The following is a 20,617-nucleotide window of genomic DNA, read 5'->3' on the forward strand; positions in this document are numbered from 1 at the left end:
GCTGCCCGCGCCGCCGGCGCCCGGCGAGGACGCGGCCGAGAGCAAAGTGGAGCGGCTGGGCCAGGCGTTCCGGCGGCGCGTGCGGCGGCTGCGGGAGCTCAGCGAGCGCCTGGAGCTCGTCTTCCTGGTGGACGAGTCGTCCAGCGTGGGCCAAGCCAACTTCCTCAGCGAGCTCAAGTTCGTCCGCAAGCTGCTGTCCGACTTCCCCGTGGTGCCCACGGCCACGCGCGTGGCCATCGTGACCTTCTCGTCCAAGAACAACGTGGTGCCGCGCGTCGATTACATCTCCCAGCGCCGCGCGCACCAGCACAAGTGCGCGCTGCTCAGCCGCGAGATCCCGGCCATCACCTACAGCGGCGGCGGCACCTACACCAAGGGCGCCTTCCAGCAAGCCGCGGTAAGGCGCCCCCGCCCTGCCTACCTCTTGGTGCCCGCTCCTCCAACCCGGGGTTCAGCCTCGGGCGAGCCGCAGCCTCCCAGGTCAAGTGCCCCGTGCACAAGATCGGAGTCATACCTACTTTCCCGTTGGTGGGGTGGGGTACCGGGGAGGGGGGGTGGGTAATGGATTTTAACCGCTTAGCGGGATGGCAGGCTCCTCTGAGTGGTCTTTTTCGGGAGCCTTCTTGGGAAGGGGTCCTTAAGATGCGGTTCACATTCACACTTGTAAGGACACACCATGTCCAAGCTGGAGCAGGTGAGTGTGTTTTATGAAGTGTCTCGGAAGGTAAGAGGTAGAATAAACTGAGTAGTTTCTCAATTCCTTTTTATGTTAGTTTATGCTTTTGATACACTTGCGTGCCTTTCCTATTTTTAGTGAGACCTTTACAGAATTTTTAGCATCTGGAAGAGGAAGTCCGTTTTAGATGATGGAGTTTTGCACAATTTAACTTTTTCTGATTACCAACTAATACATATTCAGTTGAAGAAAATCTGGAACATATTGACATGTCTGACAGAAGAGCAAGCCAATGTTTGTGGAATGAATGGACTAGAAAGGAGGAAAAGGGGTGGGGGAACTAAAACGCCATCACTCTTACAAAACCACTGTTTACATGTTGTTGGACGGTTGCCCAGTATGCACATTTGTGCATACGATTCACCAAATTGATGCCTTGCTGTTTTGCAGCCTGCGTTTTTCATGTTATGTCAAAAGTGATCTACTTTAGTATATTATATCTATACAGTATCTATATATTAGGTAGCACCTTGCCAGATTATAGATATGTAGATATATAATCTATATATATATACTCTAGTGTATTATATATCGATACATTAGTTGTATAGTATTCCATTGACTACATACCCCATAATGTATTTTATCTGTCACCTATTATTGGACACTTAGGGTTTTTGCTAACTAAGTTATGGTAGACACAAATATTTGTGCACCTTTTAATTACTTCTTTAGGAAGGATTTCTGTAGAGGTTCCTGAATTAAAGAACTTGAACATTTGTAAACTTCTTGGTACATATTGTCCAGTTCTCCCACCATGGGGTTGTCTCCATTTACATTCCCACCAGCAGAATATCACAGCTGTGAGTTTGCCACATGGTCACCGATAACATGTACTATTATTTTAAATATCTTTGCCAATTGCATATGTGAATGGAAGTATCATTTCAGCAAGTTCAGAAACTAGAAAAGTTTTATTGAGGATGAACATTTTCCAGTACAATTACTGGACATTTGTATTTTTCCTTTGATAATTACTTGGTCATAATTTTTATCCATTTTGCCATGACAGTACATGTTTAGGGGTGTGTGTGTGTTAATGATTTGTAAAAGCTCTTTATATAGTAAGAGTGGTAGCTTTTTTTTTGTATCTGCTGCAAATGTTTTTCCAGTTCACTACCTTTTTCTTTTGTTTATTGCAGTGTCATTAGCTGGATGACTTAACTTTTTATATATTCAGATCTATCAAACATTGTCTTTAAGATCCTATATTTGCTTACATTCTTAGAATGGCCTTTTCGTTTTCCAAGTTGGAGAAATGGTTTTCCATTTAACAGTTTGGTTCCAGCTGGACTTATTTTAGTGTATGGCTTGACAACGATGTCTAATTTTATTTTTTAATAAATAGTTAACAAGTTGTCCTCCTATCATTTGCTTAAAAGCCATCCACCTTTTCCAGTTTAATTGAATGTCACTTTTATCGTTTACTAAATACTTATGGGTACTTATCTCCTCTTGGCTTTCTACTAATTTTTATTATATATTTATTATTTTTAAACCTTGCAAAAGTGATTTCACTATTATAACTTCACACTATATTCAAATATATGGTAGTGCAAATTCTCTGTTTCTCATACTTCTGAAATCAATTTTTATGTATTTATTGCTTAATATGAATTTTTAATTCTTTTTCACATATTTCAAATGAAAGCAGCCAGGATTTTTATTTCAATGTGGAAAATACTGAATTAAGTTGTGGATTTCTTATATTTTATAATAATAGTCCCCTCACGTCAAAAATATGGTATGTCCGTACATAACCAGTTCTTTTTATATTGTTCAGTAAAGTTGTAGATTTCTAATAATTAAGTCCTACATATAGTTGCAAATTTAGACCTAGATGTATTCTACTCAATATTGCTATCATGAATAGCACCGTGTCAGATTAAATTTTAAACAATTGTTCTTGATGTACAGAAACCTTATTGATTTCCTGAATATATCTTCTGCATCTGGATTATTGCTGAGGTCTCTTTGATTCATTTTTTTCTTTTTAAATATATTTTATTTTACGGATAATAAGTGGTTATTATTATAATCAGAAAATAAAACAATCAAATTTTCTGTAAATACATTGTAATACTGTGATACACACCTTTCTTGGCTTTGCAGTTATCTAGGTAATAGGTATGATTTTGTGGATGTATAAACAGTGTTTGCCCCAAAAAGGATCATAGTGTATGTTCTCTTTTGTAACTTGACTTTCTATTCCACCATACTTTCGGTTTTCTTTCCATTATAAGAAATATCCTTTTACTTTATCATTTTTTATTGTCACTTGGTATTCCACTGTAGAATATGCCTTTGTTTTTATCACATAAATACCTATTATTATATTTTAGGCTCTTATAAACAACACTGTGTTACTAAATTTTTGCTTATTTTTTTTTAACTTTGTTTCTTTTTTGACAGAGAAAGTGCATGAGCAGGGAAGGGGCAGAGAGAAAGGGAGAGAATCCCAAGCAGGCTCCATGCTCAATGTGGAGCCCAACATGGGGCTTGATCTCACGATTGTGAGATCATGACCTGAACTGAAACCGACAGTCAGTTGGTTAACTGTGTGAGCCATCCAGACACCCCAGTTTTTGCTCATATCTTTAATAATTTTCTTGGTGCAAACTCTAAAGTGGTAGCTATATTGCATCAAAGAGTATGCCCACTTAAAAAGAATTTTTTTAAGTTTATTTCTTTTGAGAAAGAGAGAACAGGAGAGGGGCAGAGAGAAGGGGAGAGGGAGAATCTCAACCAGCTCCACTCATAGTGCAGAGCCCAGCGCTAGAACTCACAAACTGTGAGGTCCTGATCTGAACCAAAATCAAGAGGTGGACACCTAACCAACTGAGCCACTCAGGTGCCCTGAGTGTGCCCATCCTTTAAGGCCTTTGGTGCATGTGCCAAGTTGCCCTGCAGAAAATTGGTACCAAATTACACTGCTATGTGCAGTTGCCTGGATCAGTACCTCGGATGCAGCCAACATGGGTTAGTGTCATTTGAACACACCCACCCTCTGCCCAACTTTCTGTGTGAAAAATGGAATCCCATTTTGAATTACATTTCCTTATTAGTGAGGCTGAACACTTTGTTCATATATCATTTGCCATCTGTAGTTCTTCTTTTTTGAATATTCATTAAAATATTTCAGGGCTGTTATCCATTTATTGTTTGAGGGTGTTCTTTTTCTTATTGATTTGCAATTGCTCTTTGCATCTTAATGATATTAACTCTCCTGCTGCTAAGTATGAGGCAAATAGTTTTTCTCAGTGTTTCACTTGCCTTCTAAATTTGTTTACATCATTTTATCAGTTCCCTGAACCTATTTTTCTTTTTATTTGTGCTTTTATCATTTCAATGTTTGAAAAGCTTTTTGCCTTTAAGAGAGGTGATAACTCCTTAAAGATGCTCTCTTTTCATTCAAGTTGTTTCACCAGTCAGGGTTTAGATTTGTAGATCCAGTTCTCTGTTGGCCCCCACTCCAAGTACTCATGAGGTCCTAAGGCTGGCCTTATTCCTGATGTCACCACCCACGCCATGAGAGAAGAACCCTGCTGCATCAGGAAAAAACTTGCCATATACCAGCTCCTCTGCTTGGCTTGGCCAGGTTGGCCTGGGGCCTCTGAGTACATTGATCCAAAGCAGTTAAATGGGTAATGAATCGAGTACACACTGCTCGCTTCAAGACCCACTCTGTCTTCAGCTTTCTCCTTCCAAATACTACATCCTGTCTTGGAAAGTGAAATTGCCAACAAAGTTCCCAGCGTCTTAATTCAGCCTGGATCCATTTGTAATTAACAAGCAGAGACTTTTCAAAAGTTTGTGTTCACTGAACTTCCCCTTGATTTTATTTTTCTTTTCTCATTTTGATTGTGTTATGAGAAGGTGCAGGAGAGGGTCAGCTGGACTCAGTCCCTGTCAAGCCTGGAGACTTACATGTCTTTACTGTAACCTTTCCAAATCCTGGATGAGCTTTCTTCGGTGTAATTAAAATATGCTGCTTGGAGAAAATTGATAGAAGGTGACTGATCTTTGAAAATGACATTAGTGGACGTTTGAATAGGGATTCTTTGCACGGGGATCAGGAGAGCGTATTTCATTCTGGAGTTAGTTTGAAAATGGTAAGCTCTGTAGTTCGGGTTTGGCTATGAAACTTAATACATTTCAGCATGGAAATGAGACAGTTCATCAGATTCCCATGTGTGCACACAGTGGTATTACTGGAACTGATCGTGTTTATGATCTGGGAAATTGGAAATCATAGGGACAGTTCTGATGTTGTTAATTAATTTCCACAGAAAAATTAGTTTTTCAAACCTTTACACTTGTAACTGTATGCACACCTATGCACAGACACAAACACAGATACACAGACATGGAAACATAGACACGTGCCTGCAAGCACAAGGCTCCCCCTCACAATTCATACTCCTCACTCTTTATGTAAAAAGCTCAAGATAAAGAATCTCCTCTACCAACACAAAATTTGCTCTTATCTCTCAGCACATTTGGCTGAACAAACAGTGGGTATCAGAATCGGACAGCTTGATGGGAAGTATATGTGCGGACCCTTATCACACTTGATTGCAAAGGGTAAACTGCAGCGTGGACCTTTTCTTTTTAGACACCATCCCCAGGCACTCATCAAAGAGTATAGGACTAAAGCAGTGAAATCTACCTAGCGCAGATCCTTCCAGAAATGCAATCAAGAGAATGAACTTAATTACATGAAAACTTTTTACAGAATAAACAGAAAGCTCTTCAGATTTTCCTTTCCGAGGAGTGACCGTTTCATAACGACTTCTCTTCTTAGTTCTTCTCCCCACCATGTACTTGTAAATTGCCTTTCCTAAGCTGCGTATTTTCGATTGGCCCCACTATGAATGCAAGACTCTCCACCTTTTCAGCATTTCAAGTCACAATAAAATCTCCTCATTCCTACCTCACTTTTGCTAAATATCTGTTAAACAGGATGAAGAAGTTCTGCTTTCTCCATTGTTCCAGAGTTCCAGAAATGTGATCCTTCAGTGGGGAATGTGCTGTCTCACCAAAATTTTGAGCTTTAGATGGCCTGACGACTAGGGATAGATGGGTGGCAGCTCTTCTTGCCTTTAGGCAAAGAGCATCATTGCTATATGTCCACAGTAGTACACATTCACACCTTGACCAGGAGACGGATCTGCTTTCTCAGCCTTATGGGAAGAAAGTCTGCTCTTAAATGTTCTAATAAGATCTGGAGATGTGTGGGATAGCACTAGCCTAAAACCCTGATGAATAAAATTAGGGCCATTTTTTTTGAGACAATAGACTGATAGTAGCCTTTGTACATTTTCTAGCAGTGTTTCTGATGGCCCAAATGCTGAAGGAATAAGGAAGGTTTGAGACTTCCTTTCCTTTGGGAAAACGTGGGGGCAGTCCTACAATCTGCAGTAGATTCAGCTGTTCCAAACAGAGCATGATTTAGATGTCAGGAGTTGCTCGCTGATGCAGAAGCTCAGTTCTTTCTCGATACTGAGAAGATCTATTTCTAAATGTACTTGTGGAAATGTTCTCTCTTTTGTGCTTCTGAAACTTCTCAACAATTCTCATATTGCCTTGGCCTTATATAGGACTTTTAGAAGAGTGAATGAATGAATGAATGGAATGAGTCCTCAGTACATAAAATAGATCTAGACCTCCTGTATATTTCCCATGCAAAATTGATACCAGAATTCTTCATATGAAAAGAGAAAGCAAATAATTTTCAAACACTGAATCCATTGTGCATATATTTTATTAGTTTTGTTTTGCCCAGCTTATAGGACACTGTATTATTATTACAGGTATGTAATAAGAATGTACACCTGCTGCTTCTGTCAAAGACACTTATCATTACTGGCTGCCAGTATTGGGGTTGTGCTTGGTTGAAATGCATCATGAGAACTCTTGGTCGAAGGCTGGAATGCCTAGATGCAGAGAGAGGTTAGACTGTTCTGTGCTACTTCACTTTTGAAGGTAAAGAATAGGAAAGTCCTTACTACCCCCTACTCCCTGCCACAAATGTGCTCAGAGGGTATCGATCTCTCTTAATAGTGGCCATGGGGGCACCTGAGTGGCTCCATTGCTTAAGCGTCTGACTTCCGTTGAGGTCATAATCTCAGGGTTGCTGAATTTAAACCCTGCATAGGGTGCTGCGCTGACAGTGTGACGCCCACTTCCGATCCTCTGTTCCCTGCTCCCCATCCCTCCCGACCCCTGCTCACACATGCTCGCTTGCTCGCTCCCTCTCTCTCAAAAATAAACCTTAAAAAATAGAAAAAATCAGTGGCCATGAAATAATTAAATGTATCATTCTTGGCCAAATATACCTTCAATTTGTAAAGTGATTTATAATTTACAGAGTACTTTCATAATTAAGATTTTACAGAGTCATTTCTACAAATTTAAAGGAACAGCATCAGATTCGAGAAGTCAGGTAACTAAATGCTAATCACAAAGCTAAGTAAATGCCACAGACAGAGTCAATCCAGTCTTCTGACTTGTCATCTTGTCTCTTTCCTTCTGTCCCCTGCCATTTCCCATCCTCCCCCACATTTTACTATGTCACTTTCATGTCTTGAGTTATGTCAACAGCTACAGAGAAGTGGAGCATTCCATTTCTGAAGCTGCAAAAGTGTTACGTAAGATATAAAGCCAAACATGTTAACCCAGAAGACCTAAACCCTGGCTTTCAGGCCTTGTCATTCAGTGGGTGCGTGTCAGTTGGAGTTATGTGTATATGCTCATATCTGTGTGTATTTAAATCTCTCTTTCTCTCCCTGTAATATATATACAATACACTTTCTAATTTTAGCAATATTTCAAAATCAGAAAATAGCATTTTTTAAAAAATCTGACTTTTTGGCCTGCCTTTGACGAATTGGAGTATGCAGCAATTCTGGGTGTGATTTGTCTCAATTCGTCAGAGACCCGGCGCATGGAATTTCATCTCATGGCCCTTGATTGCTATTCCTTCATCTCATGGCCCTTGATTGGTCTAATGTAGACCAATCAGTGGCAGAGCCTGAAATGGCATAGTCCTTATTTATTTATTTATTTATTTATTTATTTATTTATTTATTTTTAAATAGTTTATTGTCAAATTGGTTTCCATACAATACCCAGTGCTCTTCCCCACAAGTGCCCTCCTCCATCACCACCACCTCTTTTCCCCCTTCCCTCTCCCCCTTCAACCCTCAGTTCATTTTCAGCATTCAATAGTCTCTCAATTTTGCATCCCTCTTTCTCCCCAACTCTCTTTCCCTCTTCCCCTCCCCCTGGTCCTCCAATAGGTTTCTGCTGTTCTCCTGTTAGACCTATGAGTGCAAACATATGGTATCTGTCCTTCTCTGCCTGACTTATTTCACTTAGCATGACACCCTCGAGGTCCATCCACTTTCCTACGAATGGCCAGATTTCATTCTTTCTCATTACCATGTAGTACTCCATTGTGTATATAAACCACATCTTCTTGATCCACTCATCAGGTGATGGACATTTAGGCTTTTTCCATGTTTTGGCTATTGTTGACAGTGCTGCTATGAACATTGGGGTACATGTGCTCCTATGCATCAGCACTTCTGCATCCCCTGGGTAAATCCCTAGCAGTGCTATTGCTGGGGCCATAAGGGAGTTCTATGGATAGTTTTTTGAGGAACCTCCACACTGTTTTCCAGAGCGGTGGCACCAGTTTACACTGCCACCAGCAGTGCAGGAGGGTGGGGCATAGTCCCTTCTAATTTACCTTCTGAGCTTCCTCTTTAAACCAGTGAATTAGCTAGGAGTAGGTTGAACTGGACGTGATTGAAAAATATAAAGTACCACCGGCTTAAATACAATAGACATTTATTTCTCTCTCAAGCTGTTTTAAGTAGAAAATTCTAACATGACAGGTCTGTGATGTCTTCTGGGGTCTGGAGTCTCCCCTTTGGGCTCTCTGCTCCATCACCTTCAGGTCACGCCCTCAGTGATCTGTGCTGGAGGCCGGAGCTCTCTCCAGCAGGGGCTTACCCCAGACTCCAGGAAGAAGAACAGGGCAAAGAGAGTCACCCCGTTCTTTAGGGAGGCTCTTTGAGAGTCCACATAGTACTTCCATGTGGATCTCATCTGGGGTAACTCGGGCTCATGTCCATCCTTGAGGGGGGAGGAGACAGTGGATGCTGAGGAAGTAATAAGCAGTCTTTGCCACTCCAGTGTGTCAGGGAGAGCTTGTGTCCAGCTGGGGAAATTTTGGAAATTCCACTTCGTTTCTTCCTCCAATGGCACCGGGCTGATTCAGCTCAAGATAGAAGAGGCAGGCCTTGCCTAATTTAGTCCTTGTGTGGATTCTACTTCTTTGAGTAAAAATTGTCAAAGTTCCAGAGCCACCCGTTTAAATTTTGGCAACAAAAGCTACTTATGTGATTTCCCCAGGATCCAGAAGCTTCTAAATACTACAGCGTTCACTCCCAAATAAAATACTGTACTGAAAGTGATGGGAGAAATAAATAAATATTTTAATATTTTATCATTAATTTAGTAAACCCAAATTTGCATTTCTCAGAAAAATGCGGTGCTTCATTGGCTTTTCTAGAGTAAGCTGTCCACTTAAGAGAATTTTACATTTAAAAGAATTAAAAGGAATTTTGTTCTGTATTGTGGCTGCCTTTCCCATCGATTGTTGAGACTGTGCTCTAAAGCGCCCCAGGCCGTATGAAAAATGGATTTCTGGCATAGACTCTGCTTACATCAGTAACCTGCTCCGGTTTGGAGGCTAAATGGGGATAGGAAGCACTCTGTGAGAGCTGATGACGGACGTTAAATGTTGATACAGCCCTTCACTTGAAATGAATGATAGTGGTCAGAAGGTGAAATCTGCAACGCGTTAGTAGGTAATTTTCTTACCGATATTCATAAAAATATTTTTATTGTATGCATCTTCTTTGTTATTGGTCCTTCTCACGGGATCATTCAAGCAGTTGCTGTTTTATTTGTGTAGAGCTAAACAAGAGTTTTCAAATTCAGAGCATATATTTCTTTCATAGACACAGTAAACTTGAAAGCTATGAACCTGAGGATAGATTCTCATTACCGTATATGTTCAAATAGTGATACCTACCTTGTTTCATGTGAATAGATGGAATTCAAAACTAAGGGAAAAATGACTCCTTACAATATTAATAGAGAAACATTTAAAAGAAAGTTCTTAGCAGGATCGATTACATGACTGAATCATTTACTAAGTAAAGTTAGCTTACTTAGTAAATTTAGTCATTTAACTAGTAAAGTCCAAGTTGGATATTTTTCCAGTTGTAAGTTGTTGCTAAGAGTATATAAAATATCCTTTGAGATACGTGTGTTTGAGGCACTATTTTCTTAAATCCTGCTGGACCTTTCCTGAATAGCCCTCATTATTTTAATGTCCATCCTGTAACACCTAGTCATAGGATATACTAGTTGCTAATGCAAAATGTAGTTTTTAAAAATTGCAGATATGATATTTAAAATGCATATACATGTATGTGGTTAGAATACATAGACTTCATTTTCTCAGATATGAACTCTTTCAAATTTTTATTAGTCCCACCTCTAAACTCCGTGTGCCTCGATGCTTCCTTATACAGATTAGAGGAAGGCTCTCTTCCCTCAGCCAGGGAAGACCTTCCACCAAGCATTTCCCCTTCTTTCCTGCATCTGCAAGAGCTTCCTCCCAACGCTCCCAGAGCATTCACAGTACACCCATGTATTTACAACTTGGTCACATGTTTCCAGAGCAATATGGTAAATTGGCAGTATGTTTAAAAGTCTTCAAAGTAAAATAAAAAAAAAAATTTTTTTTAATGTTTTATTTATTTTTGAGACAGAGAGAGACAGAGCATGAGCGGGGAGGGGCAGAGAGAGAGGGGAGACACAGAATCTAAAGCAGGCTCCAGGTTCTGAGCTGTCAGCACAGAGCCCGACGCGGGGCTTGAACCCATGGACAGTGAGATCATGACCTGAGCTGAAGTCGGAGGCCCAACCGACTGAGCCACCCAGGCGCCCCTAAAATTCTTAAAACTAAGTAGTTACCAGTCAAGGAATTTCTTAGAAAATAATAACTCAAGACATACTCACAGATTCCTGTGAAAGGACATTCATCCCAGCGTTACGTGGTGTAGGGAACATTTAGAAAGAGTTTGGCTCTGGTTTGGGAGGGCTCAGTAAAGTATACTTTTCTTCACCTCTCCTGAGTTCTAAATCAATTGAATTACAATACAACAGAAAAGGCAGGTGGAGAATCAAACATGTCCTTGTCTCCTGCTAACGGAGACTGTGGCGTGGGTGAACGGCTTTCTAATACTAAATTTTGAAATCAGATTGACTTGCTGCCCTAGGGGTAGACAGTTCTGGGCACATGGGAGCTTGCCCCTATAAAGCCTAGCTCTTTCCTGGTAACCAGAGGCTAAAGAGAAGGGGTGGGGGCAGGGGCTGGAGAAACCCTCTTCCTCAGGAGAAGGGTGAGAAGTGGCAGTGGGGGGGGGGGGCGGTGAGAGGGTGACTCTAATGGCTGCCACGCCACACAGAACCTGGAGGCAGCAACCGCCAAGGTCCCACAACTCAAGATAATTTAATCAAACATCCTATTCACAATGAATAGGCAATCAAATCCCATTTTTAAAACTATCTAATGATGTAATACGTTGGCCAAATAGCATATTAAATGACCTGAAACTGTGTGGGTATATTTAGTATCAGCACATAAAACTGCATATATAACATAGGTCCGATTTCATTAAATATATGGACTCAGAAAAAAGAACCTGGGAAGAGAAATTTTAAACTGTTAACAGTAGTTACCTATAGGAATTATATTATTTCTACTGCCTTTGAAAAGTAGTTACAACAAACTTGTATTGCATAACAGGAAGTGAAATATCAACGTCTATGCGGGCACAGGTGATTGAAGACGTACCTTGGAGGCATCTGGAGGCAGAGCCTAAATAGTGATCGGTCTCAAGTACCAAAGCCCTTTTACGGCTCAGCTGTTATCTTAAATATTCGGGAGAATATTGTATTCTATTTTACAATACAGCTCTGCCTTAATAAATGAAATGGCACTTGAGCTAATTACCAAGAACTTGAAAGGAGATAATCCTAGTCTTTTTTCCTCCAGAAGCCGAGTACTGTGGCACTGAGTCTGTTAGGACGGGGGAATCATAGTGGGTTGAAAGCACTGACCCTTCAGACGCTGTCACCGACTCCAGCTGTCTTCTCCTCCCTCCTGGGGCCACATTGGATCATGAGACCCCAGATTCACACAAAACCTGCACACAGGTAACTGTGGGTTTTGTGACTGCTGGCAAGTTGCCTTCAGTCATTCACCGAGGAGAGGAGCCTGGACGGCTGGCCATGAAGGGACGCAGAACAGGGCGCTGAGGCGGCAGTGGTGGAAACTTGCTGAGCGGTCGGGGGAACATGGCCCTCCTGTCTTGTCACACACCGAGAGGGACCCTGTACCCACCGCTCTGCCAGAGTCTCTCCCCCTTCCTGGTCATACTCCTCAAAGAACATTCTCAGGAAAGAGAGACTCTAACCCTCCAATGTTACCACATGTAAGCGAAGCAGTTGCCTCAAAGGACCCATTTCCCACAACTGATTCTCTTTCTCTAGCTCTCAAGCTTCATTTCTTATTGTGACTTTTTTTTCCTTGTCCTGTGCAGTAGGAGTCTGTGTGCCTGCTGTTGTTGGTGGAGAGCATTCCGGCACATTCAGAGGTGTTGTTTGAGAGTGTATTTTGATCCTGGCATTTCCTTCAACTCGGCTCACATATTTTGACCTACACCAGTTGAGTCATATCTGCAAGCAAAGCATCATCATTTTAATCCTATTTTATAGGTGTCACCTTTCCAGATGAACCTGAAATTCACTCTGAAAGAAAGGAAACAATTTTTGTGTATGTTTTTCACATTACTCTTTCTAGCCAAGATTGCTCTCCTTTTAGTCACAATTTCCTTCCAAATGGGCGTGCTTGGCTTTTAAATGTGGCTTCAAAAGTAATGATTTCAGACCGTTGTTGTTGGACTTTTCTACCAATAAAGATACCAAAGTTTAGGCGTTGTGCACCTGGTCAGTAGTAAAAATCTGTGTTTTAAATACTCATCTGCAGCAGGATGTTATGTGGGACTCCCTGTTGTCCCAGATTTGGCACCAGGGCCCATGGCTTAAACTAAAGAACACCGAGCATTCCACATTTTAGAGAGAGCCACCAGTACTAAGAGTGATATATTCACTCAGAGTTCACAGACTGTGCAACACAGGCCCTACAGACTCAGTCCCCTCTCACCTGCCCAGCACCCAACTCGAGTCTGAACCACCAGAGAATTTGGGAGCAAGAGATAAACAGCGTAACAGAGCAGCCACTGGGACCCGGGGGGACAGCAGCATTCGGACTGAAAGCAGATCTCTTCTGTCCCTCGTGTAGTTCTTTCCTTTTCAGAAACTTAGCAAAGTAGAGACCAGCATTTTATATACTGGTTGGAAATGTCCTTGGGCAGAAGCTTTCATTTGTCCCCGTGCCTATTTAATGGAGAAGAAGCAAGCCATGGACGACAGTCAATGTCTCAGTTTTGGGTTCCCCAGAAGCAGAACCTGAGATGAGGATTCAAGTGCAAGTTGCTTATTTGGGAGGTGATCCTAACTAAACACTGAGGACATGAGACAGGGAAGGGAACCAACGGCAGAAAAGGTAACTAACTAGTGCTTAATTGTACTGGGGATGGGGAGCACTGTAGAGTTCAAGCCTTAGAATGACCACACCCAAGAGGGATCTGTGGCATTTATAGACCTACTCTAATCTGTCACTGTCGAGATTTGCTCCCTGGAGGGTGTCAATTCTCTGTCACTGTCACCCCCCCGTGTGAGTGGGTAGGGTGGTCTCCAGGCACCAAAGCAAGCCCTCAGATGAAGAGAGATAGATGCTGGCAATTGGAAGTCTGAGATATGGGGGCGAGGAGGGATGGACAAGGTCTCCTGTTGAAGGCAGAAAAGGGCCTCAGGGGAATGGCCTGCCCTGTCAGCAAAGCCAAGAGGTGTGACTTTCCCATGAGTGAAGGACAACCACAGAAAGTAGCTGGAAGTGAGTCACTTGGTTGCCCACTAAACCCGACATCTCCAGTGGTGAGAAGTTGTGGGGTGCGCACCTGGGACCGGACCTGAGTAGAGGTGGGGAATTCTCCAAAGCACACAGCGTCTGGTGGCCCACAAACCCAGAAAGCACCAACACCTTTTTCTTTATTTCTCTTCACCTTTTGCTCTTTTGAAATTTCCATTTTCTCCTACACCTTCAAGGCGTAAAACCAACCCTCAGAATTTATTAGGCAGAGATTGGTGAAGTCCCAGCAACAGAGAACCTTGCAGGGATTTGCAGAGTAATCTGCATTCACTTATTTGACATGTTCCCAAAATGTGGAGAAATACTGTAAGGACATATCTGATTAAGGAAATTGTAGGAAATGTGGCAAATAGCACTTGTTGTTTGATGCCTGTCTCCCCTCTACTTGTGGAGGACCAAAGTCACATCTTATGTGATTTTATCTGTGGTGTGGGACCTAGCAAATGATACTCATTATAACTTGGGTGTTCTGGAAAAGACATGTCTTAGTCTGTTTAGCATTTTAAACTTTAGTATATCAAGGATAGTACTGTGCTCGGATTTCAAACTAAAATGAGGATAGTTAATGACATCTTCTCAGAGGAGCATTTAGGGGATGCTTGAGTCTTCAAATGATGGATTATAATATTTTAGCAAATTCACCCTTCAGACCACTTTCCCAAGGGAGCAATGTAAACTGTAGAGTAGAATCTGAGGCTAGTGTGAATCCTTACCTTCGCCATCCCCAAATCTGGTCAAGGGGGGCACCTCTGTGGAGAGCTCCATGCAGTGAGTTCAGAAGGGAATCTGCACCTCCGAGTTGTGAAGTCACGCCCCCTCTCCACATCGATGTCCGCATTACCAACCTTGCAGTATCAACCACATACAGCAAAGGTCCAGTTGTTATTTTTCTGTTCCTTTTCCCAGTGTGTTATCACCTCCTTCTTGGCTCAGGTAGGGTTGTGTGGTCATTGGTTCTAGAATAATAATTCTCCTAACTCACCTCACCCACTTTGTCAGCCTCCCAAAATACAATTACTTGTTTTCATTCACAGCTTTGATCAGAATGTTGGTCCCATTGTATGGTTTATCTGCTTGGCAGACATTCCAGCAACATGCTAGAAGTTTCTTTTACTCATAATAATGATGATGAGTAGTCACTGCTTATCAGGCACCATGCTAAGTACTTTCCCTATATGAATTCATTAAATTCTCAAAATAGAAAAATCTCCCCCCTGTAGGTTAGTAATATTATCCCCTAAGTACAGATGAGGAAACAGAGGTGAGAATGTAAGTAACTTGACCGAAGTTATGTGCTACTAAGTCCAGGTACTAGAATCCACACCCAGGTAGTCTGAGCCAAAGTCTAAGTCTTTAACCACCATGTAGTACTACCCTGTGCTATATTGTCAGAAGATCTAGTAGGTGCAAGGCCCTCGGATACATACTTATCATGGAAGTTCATGCAAAGACATGAGGCAGAGAGGGTAGCCATGACGGGCACTAGGTATGTGGGTGACCGAGCAGAAGACCACGTGGAGCAGATGCAGGACCAAGAGGAGTGAACATTTGGGGACTATCATTTGAATGGATCCTCTCTAAACAGCTGATAGTCCCAAGTGATAACCTCTACCCCTCCACTCCTCTGACTTTTGTTCAGTTCAGGTAATTGCCTCTCATGTGCCATTTGTATACAGTATACTTTCATTGGCTAGCACCTCCCATTGTGGGTGCCTTAACTATGAAGTCTACCAACCATTGTGGAGACCAAGGCACTGAGGCAGTGAAAGATCGTCTTCTATTTGCGACACATCTGCTTCTATGCTGTTCATTTATCTAGTTTCCTAAATTCTTAGGTTTCTCTAATCTATACCCAACCTCACAGTCTTCATTAAACTAAAAATATGACTCAAACAGAATTCATTCTTCTAGTCCTAGTTACAGCTAGTCCCTCTTTCAAATTATCATATAGTCTAAACTTAAAGTTTAAAATTTTACATGCCAAACAGCCATACAAAACTTGGTCTTCCAACTAAATTCAGTATGTCCTAATCTGGGATATACAATGTTCCCCCAATCATAATATTCCTGGCTTTTTTTCTCATATGCCATCCTATTTCACAAAAGAAAGAAAAAAACTTCCTTATGATTTTTCTAGTAGTTCCTTCAGGTAAAAAGAATGCTCACTTTAGCGATCTTTCTTCAAATACCTTCAAATATTTCTTCAAACACCTTAGGTAATGAACTAGACTTATTTATATATCCAGTGCATATTTAGGGAAAACTGTCACTGTTGTAAGTTCAAGAATGTGATTAAATTATAAGAGTTGGTTAATCTAGTGTTCCTGGTTGGCTCAGTTGGTTAAGCATCTAACATCACCTCAGGTCTCATGGCTGGTGAGTTTGAGCCCTGCATTGGGCTCTGTGCTGACAGCTCAGCGCCGGAGCCTACTTCAGATTCTGTGCCTCCCTTTCTCTCTCTGCCCCTCCCCTGCTTGCACTTTGTCTCTCTCTCTCTCTACCTTTCTGTCTCAAAAACATTTTTTAAAAAGTTGGTTAATCCACCAGAGTATATGATTCTCAAAGTAATTTTAGAAGTCAACATCTTTTGGGGGCACCTGTGGACTCAGTAGGTTAAGCATCCGACTCTTGATTTCAGCTCAGGTCATATATAATCTCATGGTTCCTGAGATTGAGCCCCATGTCGGGTTCTGCACTGATAGCACAATGTCTGCTTGGGATTCTCTCTCTCCCTCTCAGTCTGACCCCACATCCCTCAAAATAAATAAATATACTTAGAAAAATAAAAGTCAACATCTTTGAATACTTACATATGTAAATATTACTTTGAATCATTGAGTCTTTAATTGATTATTTGATAGATATAATGAATCTTATAATTTATGCAACCTTAAGTCATTTGGGTTTAATTTCAGTTTTTTTAAGCTATGAAACTCAGAATCTTTTGCTCTAAAATGGTAATTAATGTGGTCATTTATACACTAAAACACAAAACTAAAAAAAGAAAAATGAAACAAAATGTCATTTATTTGGAATGCTAATAAATGTCCCAATTAAATGTGCTTTTTGATAAATTTTGGATAACTATAACAAATAAAATACACAGTAGGTTCATGAACTTGAAATATCTCTTCAACCTCTGCTCCCTGTGAATTCCCATGTGTCAGTACATTTGGTTTGAAGTATGTCTGGCTTTTTGAAAAGTAAGGTTGTTCCTAAAGCCCCAATATTTGCCATATAATGGTTAGATTCCCAGTGTCTTTTATATATCCTAAGCTCCTGGAAAATTTTTCCTTCATAGTTACTAATAATATACCCAATAATATACCCAGTTTCTTTCTTGATGGCTTTGGATCATAAAGAAAATTTTTCTGCTTTCTGGGGAAATTTTTTACAGTTGATTTCTCTCAAATCTTTACACTGTTTCCTGGCACTTGGTGCTTTTCTGGAAGGAGAATTTGATCTGATACGTGTTTGAGACCATTTTTCTACTGGATAAATCCAAGCATAGTATTCAATTCTTTCTTTTCCTTGTAGCTCATTTCTTCTGTAGTCCATGTCATCAGCAACCATTTTCACCGAGAACCACACGCATCCTTAGTCCTTTGCTCCTCCTGGAGAGGGAATCCTTTTCTGTTTGGGTTGGGGGGGGTTGGGGGAGAGGGTGGGGGGCCATTGGGGGGGAAAGTGGGGGGGTTGGTCAGCAATCTAGAAGTTGAGATGGATCATTTATATTTTTTTCTCTTAGGAATTGGAAATAGGGCACAAAGACCTCTGAGAGAGTAGGCCGGCCTTCCTTCCTTCCTTCCTTCCTTCCTTCCTTCCTTCCTTCCTTCCTTCCATTTGCCAGTAGGTAAGGAATATAAAGTTAAGGCTGTGCACAGAGAACTGGAGGAATGCCATCAATGTTAGGAGCGAGTGAGGATGTGTTGACAGAGACTGAGACCGGACACAGTGTGGCCACAGAAACAGATGGAAGGCTGAAGGGAGTAGTCCCCGGTCCCTGCAGCTTGGTTTGTCCTCTTGAGGCCCAGTTCTTCTCCCTGCTCTTGGGTTTGGAGAGATGTTCTCTATGTTTCCAACAAATTCCCCATGTTGTTGAGGCTAATAAAGCTGATGTCCAGTTTTTATTGACAACCAAGTGTGGTTAAAACATGCTACATTTTTATCTTGAAACTGTGAAAATACCTGTTTTTAAAATTTAAATTAGGGGCACCTGGGGGGGCTCAGTCTGACTTCGGCTCAGGTCATGATCTCACGGTTCGTGAGTTCGAGGCCCTAGCTGACTGCTCAGAGCCTGGAGCCTGCTTGAGAAATGTGTCTTCCTCTCTCTCTCTGCCCCTCCCCCATTCTCTCTCTCTCAAAAATAAATAAAAATTAAAAAAATTAAAAATTTAAAAGCAAGTTAGTTAACACATAGTGTGTAGGATTGGCTTCAGGAGTAGAACCCAGTGACTCATCCCAGCAAGTGCCCTCCTTAATGCCCATCCGTCATTTAGCCCATCCCCCAGCCACCTCCCCTCCAGCAACCCTCAGTGTGTTCTCTGAATTTAAGAGCCTCGTACAGTTTGTCTTCCTCTCTGTTTTTATCTTATTTTTCCTTCCTTTCCCCTATGTTCATTCATATGTTTTATTTCTTAAATTCCACATATGAGTGAAATCATGATACTTGTCTTCCTCTGACTGACTTATTTCAGTTAGCAGAATCCATTCTAGTTCCATCCATGTTGTTGCACGGGCAAAGGTTCATTCTTCTTTGATCACCGAGTAATACCTTTAATTCGAGGGTAACATTCAAAGTCATTTAGCCCTCTTTCATTTTTATTTGGATTCTGATGACTTTTCTTCATCTTCTTTATTCCTTGTGTGTCTATAGAATGGACAGTGGAATCCAACATTATTGGAAATTTGCTTGGCTTTTTTGCCTATTTATTCTGTTTTGTTTTGCTTGTTTTTTTACAGTCTGGATTGAGTCTGCTACTCATCAACTCCTGTGCACACCATTTCCTAATTCGATGTACTGTCCCTATGGGTCCATTTGAAAATGATTTGTGTCTGTGTTTAATAACAAAAACATGTATGTGGGTGGAAAAACTCTATGACCGTAAATCTGAGATTAAGTTCTTTTTGACCCTCTGGTTCTTCTGTGGCTAGACAGTAACAAATAGCCTAAATGTTACTTGAGCCAAGATTTTCTTTTCATGCTAGAATTTCAGTTGTGAAGCCTGAGTAAATACTTAAAATAAATGAGACACATTAAATACCTAAATTTATTAGGTATTATAGTATATTTATTTAGTTTATTTGGTGTTATAATACAAATAGGAAAACTCAGTCATTGCAGGATACTCTTGCTAGGTATACTATTGCCATTGTTCTAGTGTTGGCTTGTTTTTAGTTAATGGTTCTATTGTATCATCAAATAGTACAAGGACAAATCCTAGCCGAGTGTCTCATACATAGTAGAGGCTCTGTACAGATTTGGTGAAATAAGTTTAAGCGTTATCTTTGTAAGAGTTTTCATTTCACGATTACAGGAAAGGATTTACTGTAACAATAGTGGTTGGCTTAGAACTTACTTGTCTATGCTGCGTGTTAAACATAAAGCTGGTGAAAATTAATAAGGCATTTTGTTTATTGATTTTTTTCATCTACTTGTTGCACAGTTCTTTTCTGATCATCAGCAGAGTGATATAAGAATCAGTCCTTGCCATAGAATATCTTCTCATTAGCTTGCGGATATAGCCAAATAGATACACTAACTACAATTTTGATGGGACTAGTGTAACGGAGTGTTGTGGGATCATTGCATTGATTTAATATTTTCTGCACAGCAGAAGACTTTGGGAAAGTTTCAAAGAGAAGGTGAACTTTGATCTGGATTTTGAAGGATTGATAAAGAAGTAGACATATTAGGAGATGAGAAATATTTGTTTAAAAAAAAAAAAACAACCCTTCCGGATGGAGCAAACATAAGGAAAGAGTGGTATGTTCCAAAACCTTCAAATAGACCCGTGTGTTGAGAACATAGTATAGGAGGTAGGTTGGGGAAGTAGGCTGGAGATGGGGTGTGGTAAGAGATGTGGCTGGAAGTCTTATTTAGGACTGAATTGTCTAAGGACATGTAAAGAAATTTAAAGTTTAGAGACAGAAGATAATGAAAGCTTTAAATGATTGGATCAGTAGTTTAGAATGGTAATTTTGATGGCAGGTCAGAAAATGAACTTGAAAGAAGAGCAATTTGAACAAGAGATCCTTAGCACACCTCTTGCTTTTCAAGAATCCAGACAAAAGTACCTGAACCAAGACTAGGGCAATGTGATTTCAAGGTAGGTAGATAATTCACAGGTGAAGGGTATAGGTTTACGTTGAGAGTTAAAGAGTTTAATTTGACATAGATTTATTTAGGAGTCATTATCTATAGGTGAGATTCAAAGTTCTGAGTTCATATGACCTTCCCCAGGGAAAGAATAAGAGAGGAAAAAGTAAAACTTTAGGAATGATATAAAACTACGGAATAGAAGTCAGTAAAACTCCCTAAATATACTACCAGGAGATAGTCAACATTTTGATGTGTATACTTTCAAGCATACTAGTACATACATGCCCATACATGCACAGGTAATGTAATAAATAAAGTAATAAAGTAATAAATAAATAAAGTGATAAATAAATAAAATCATTGTATTTGGTTACCTAGTTTTAAAATTTATTATTACGCAACAATACCACTGTAATGATTG

At 40.7% G+C, this 20,617-nt stretch overlaps 1 protein-coding gene across 1 annotated transcript in view; it reads left to right on the top strand.

Moving 5' to 3' along the window:
- Window positions 1–20,617, top strand: part of SVEP1 (sushi, von Willebrand factor type A, EGF and pentraxin domain containing 1) — a 195,044-nt gene that overhangs the window by 1,554 nt on the left and 172,873 nt on the right. Inside the window, exon 2 of the mRNA XM_029919633.1 lies at window positions 29–397. Within this exon, the coding sequence (XP_029775493.1) occupies window positions 29–397 (369 nt within the window). The remainder of the gene's footprint in view (window positions 1–28; window positions 398–20,617) is intronic.

The sequence above is a fragment of the Suricata suricatta genome, chromosome 13 (genome assembly GCF_006229205.1).
Source record: "Suricata suricatta isolate VVHF042 chromosome 13, meerkat_22Aug2017_6uvM2_HiC, whole genome shotgun sequence".
Taxonomy (NCBI): Eukaryota; Metazoa; Chordata; class Mammalia; order Carnivora; family Herpestidae; genus Suricata; species Suricata suricatta.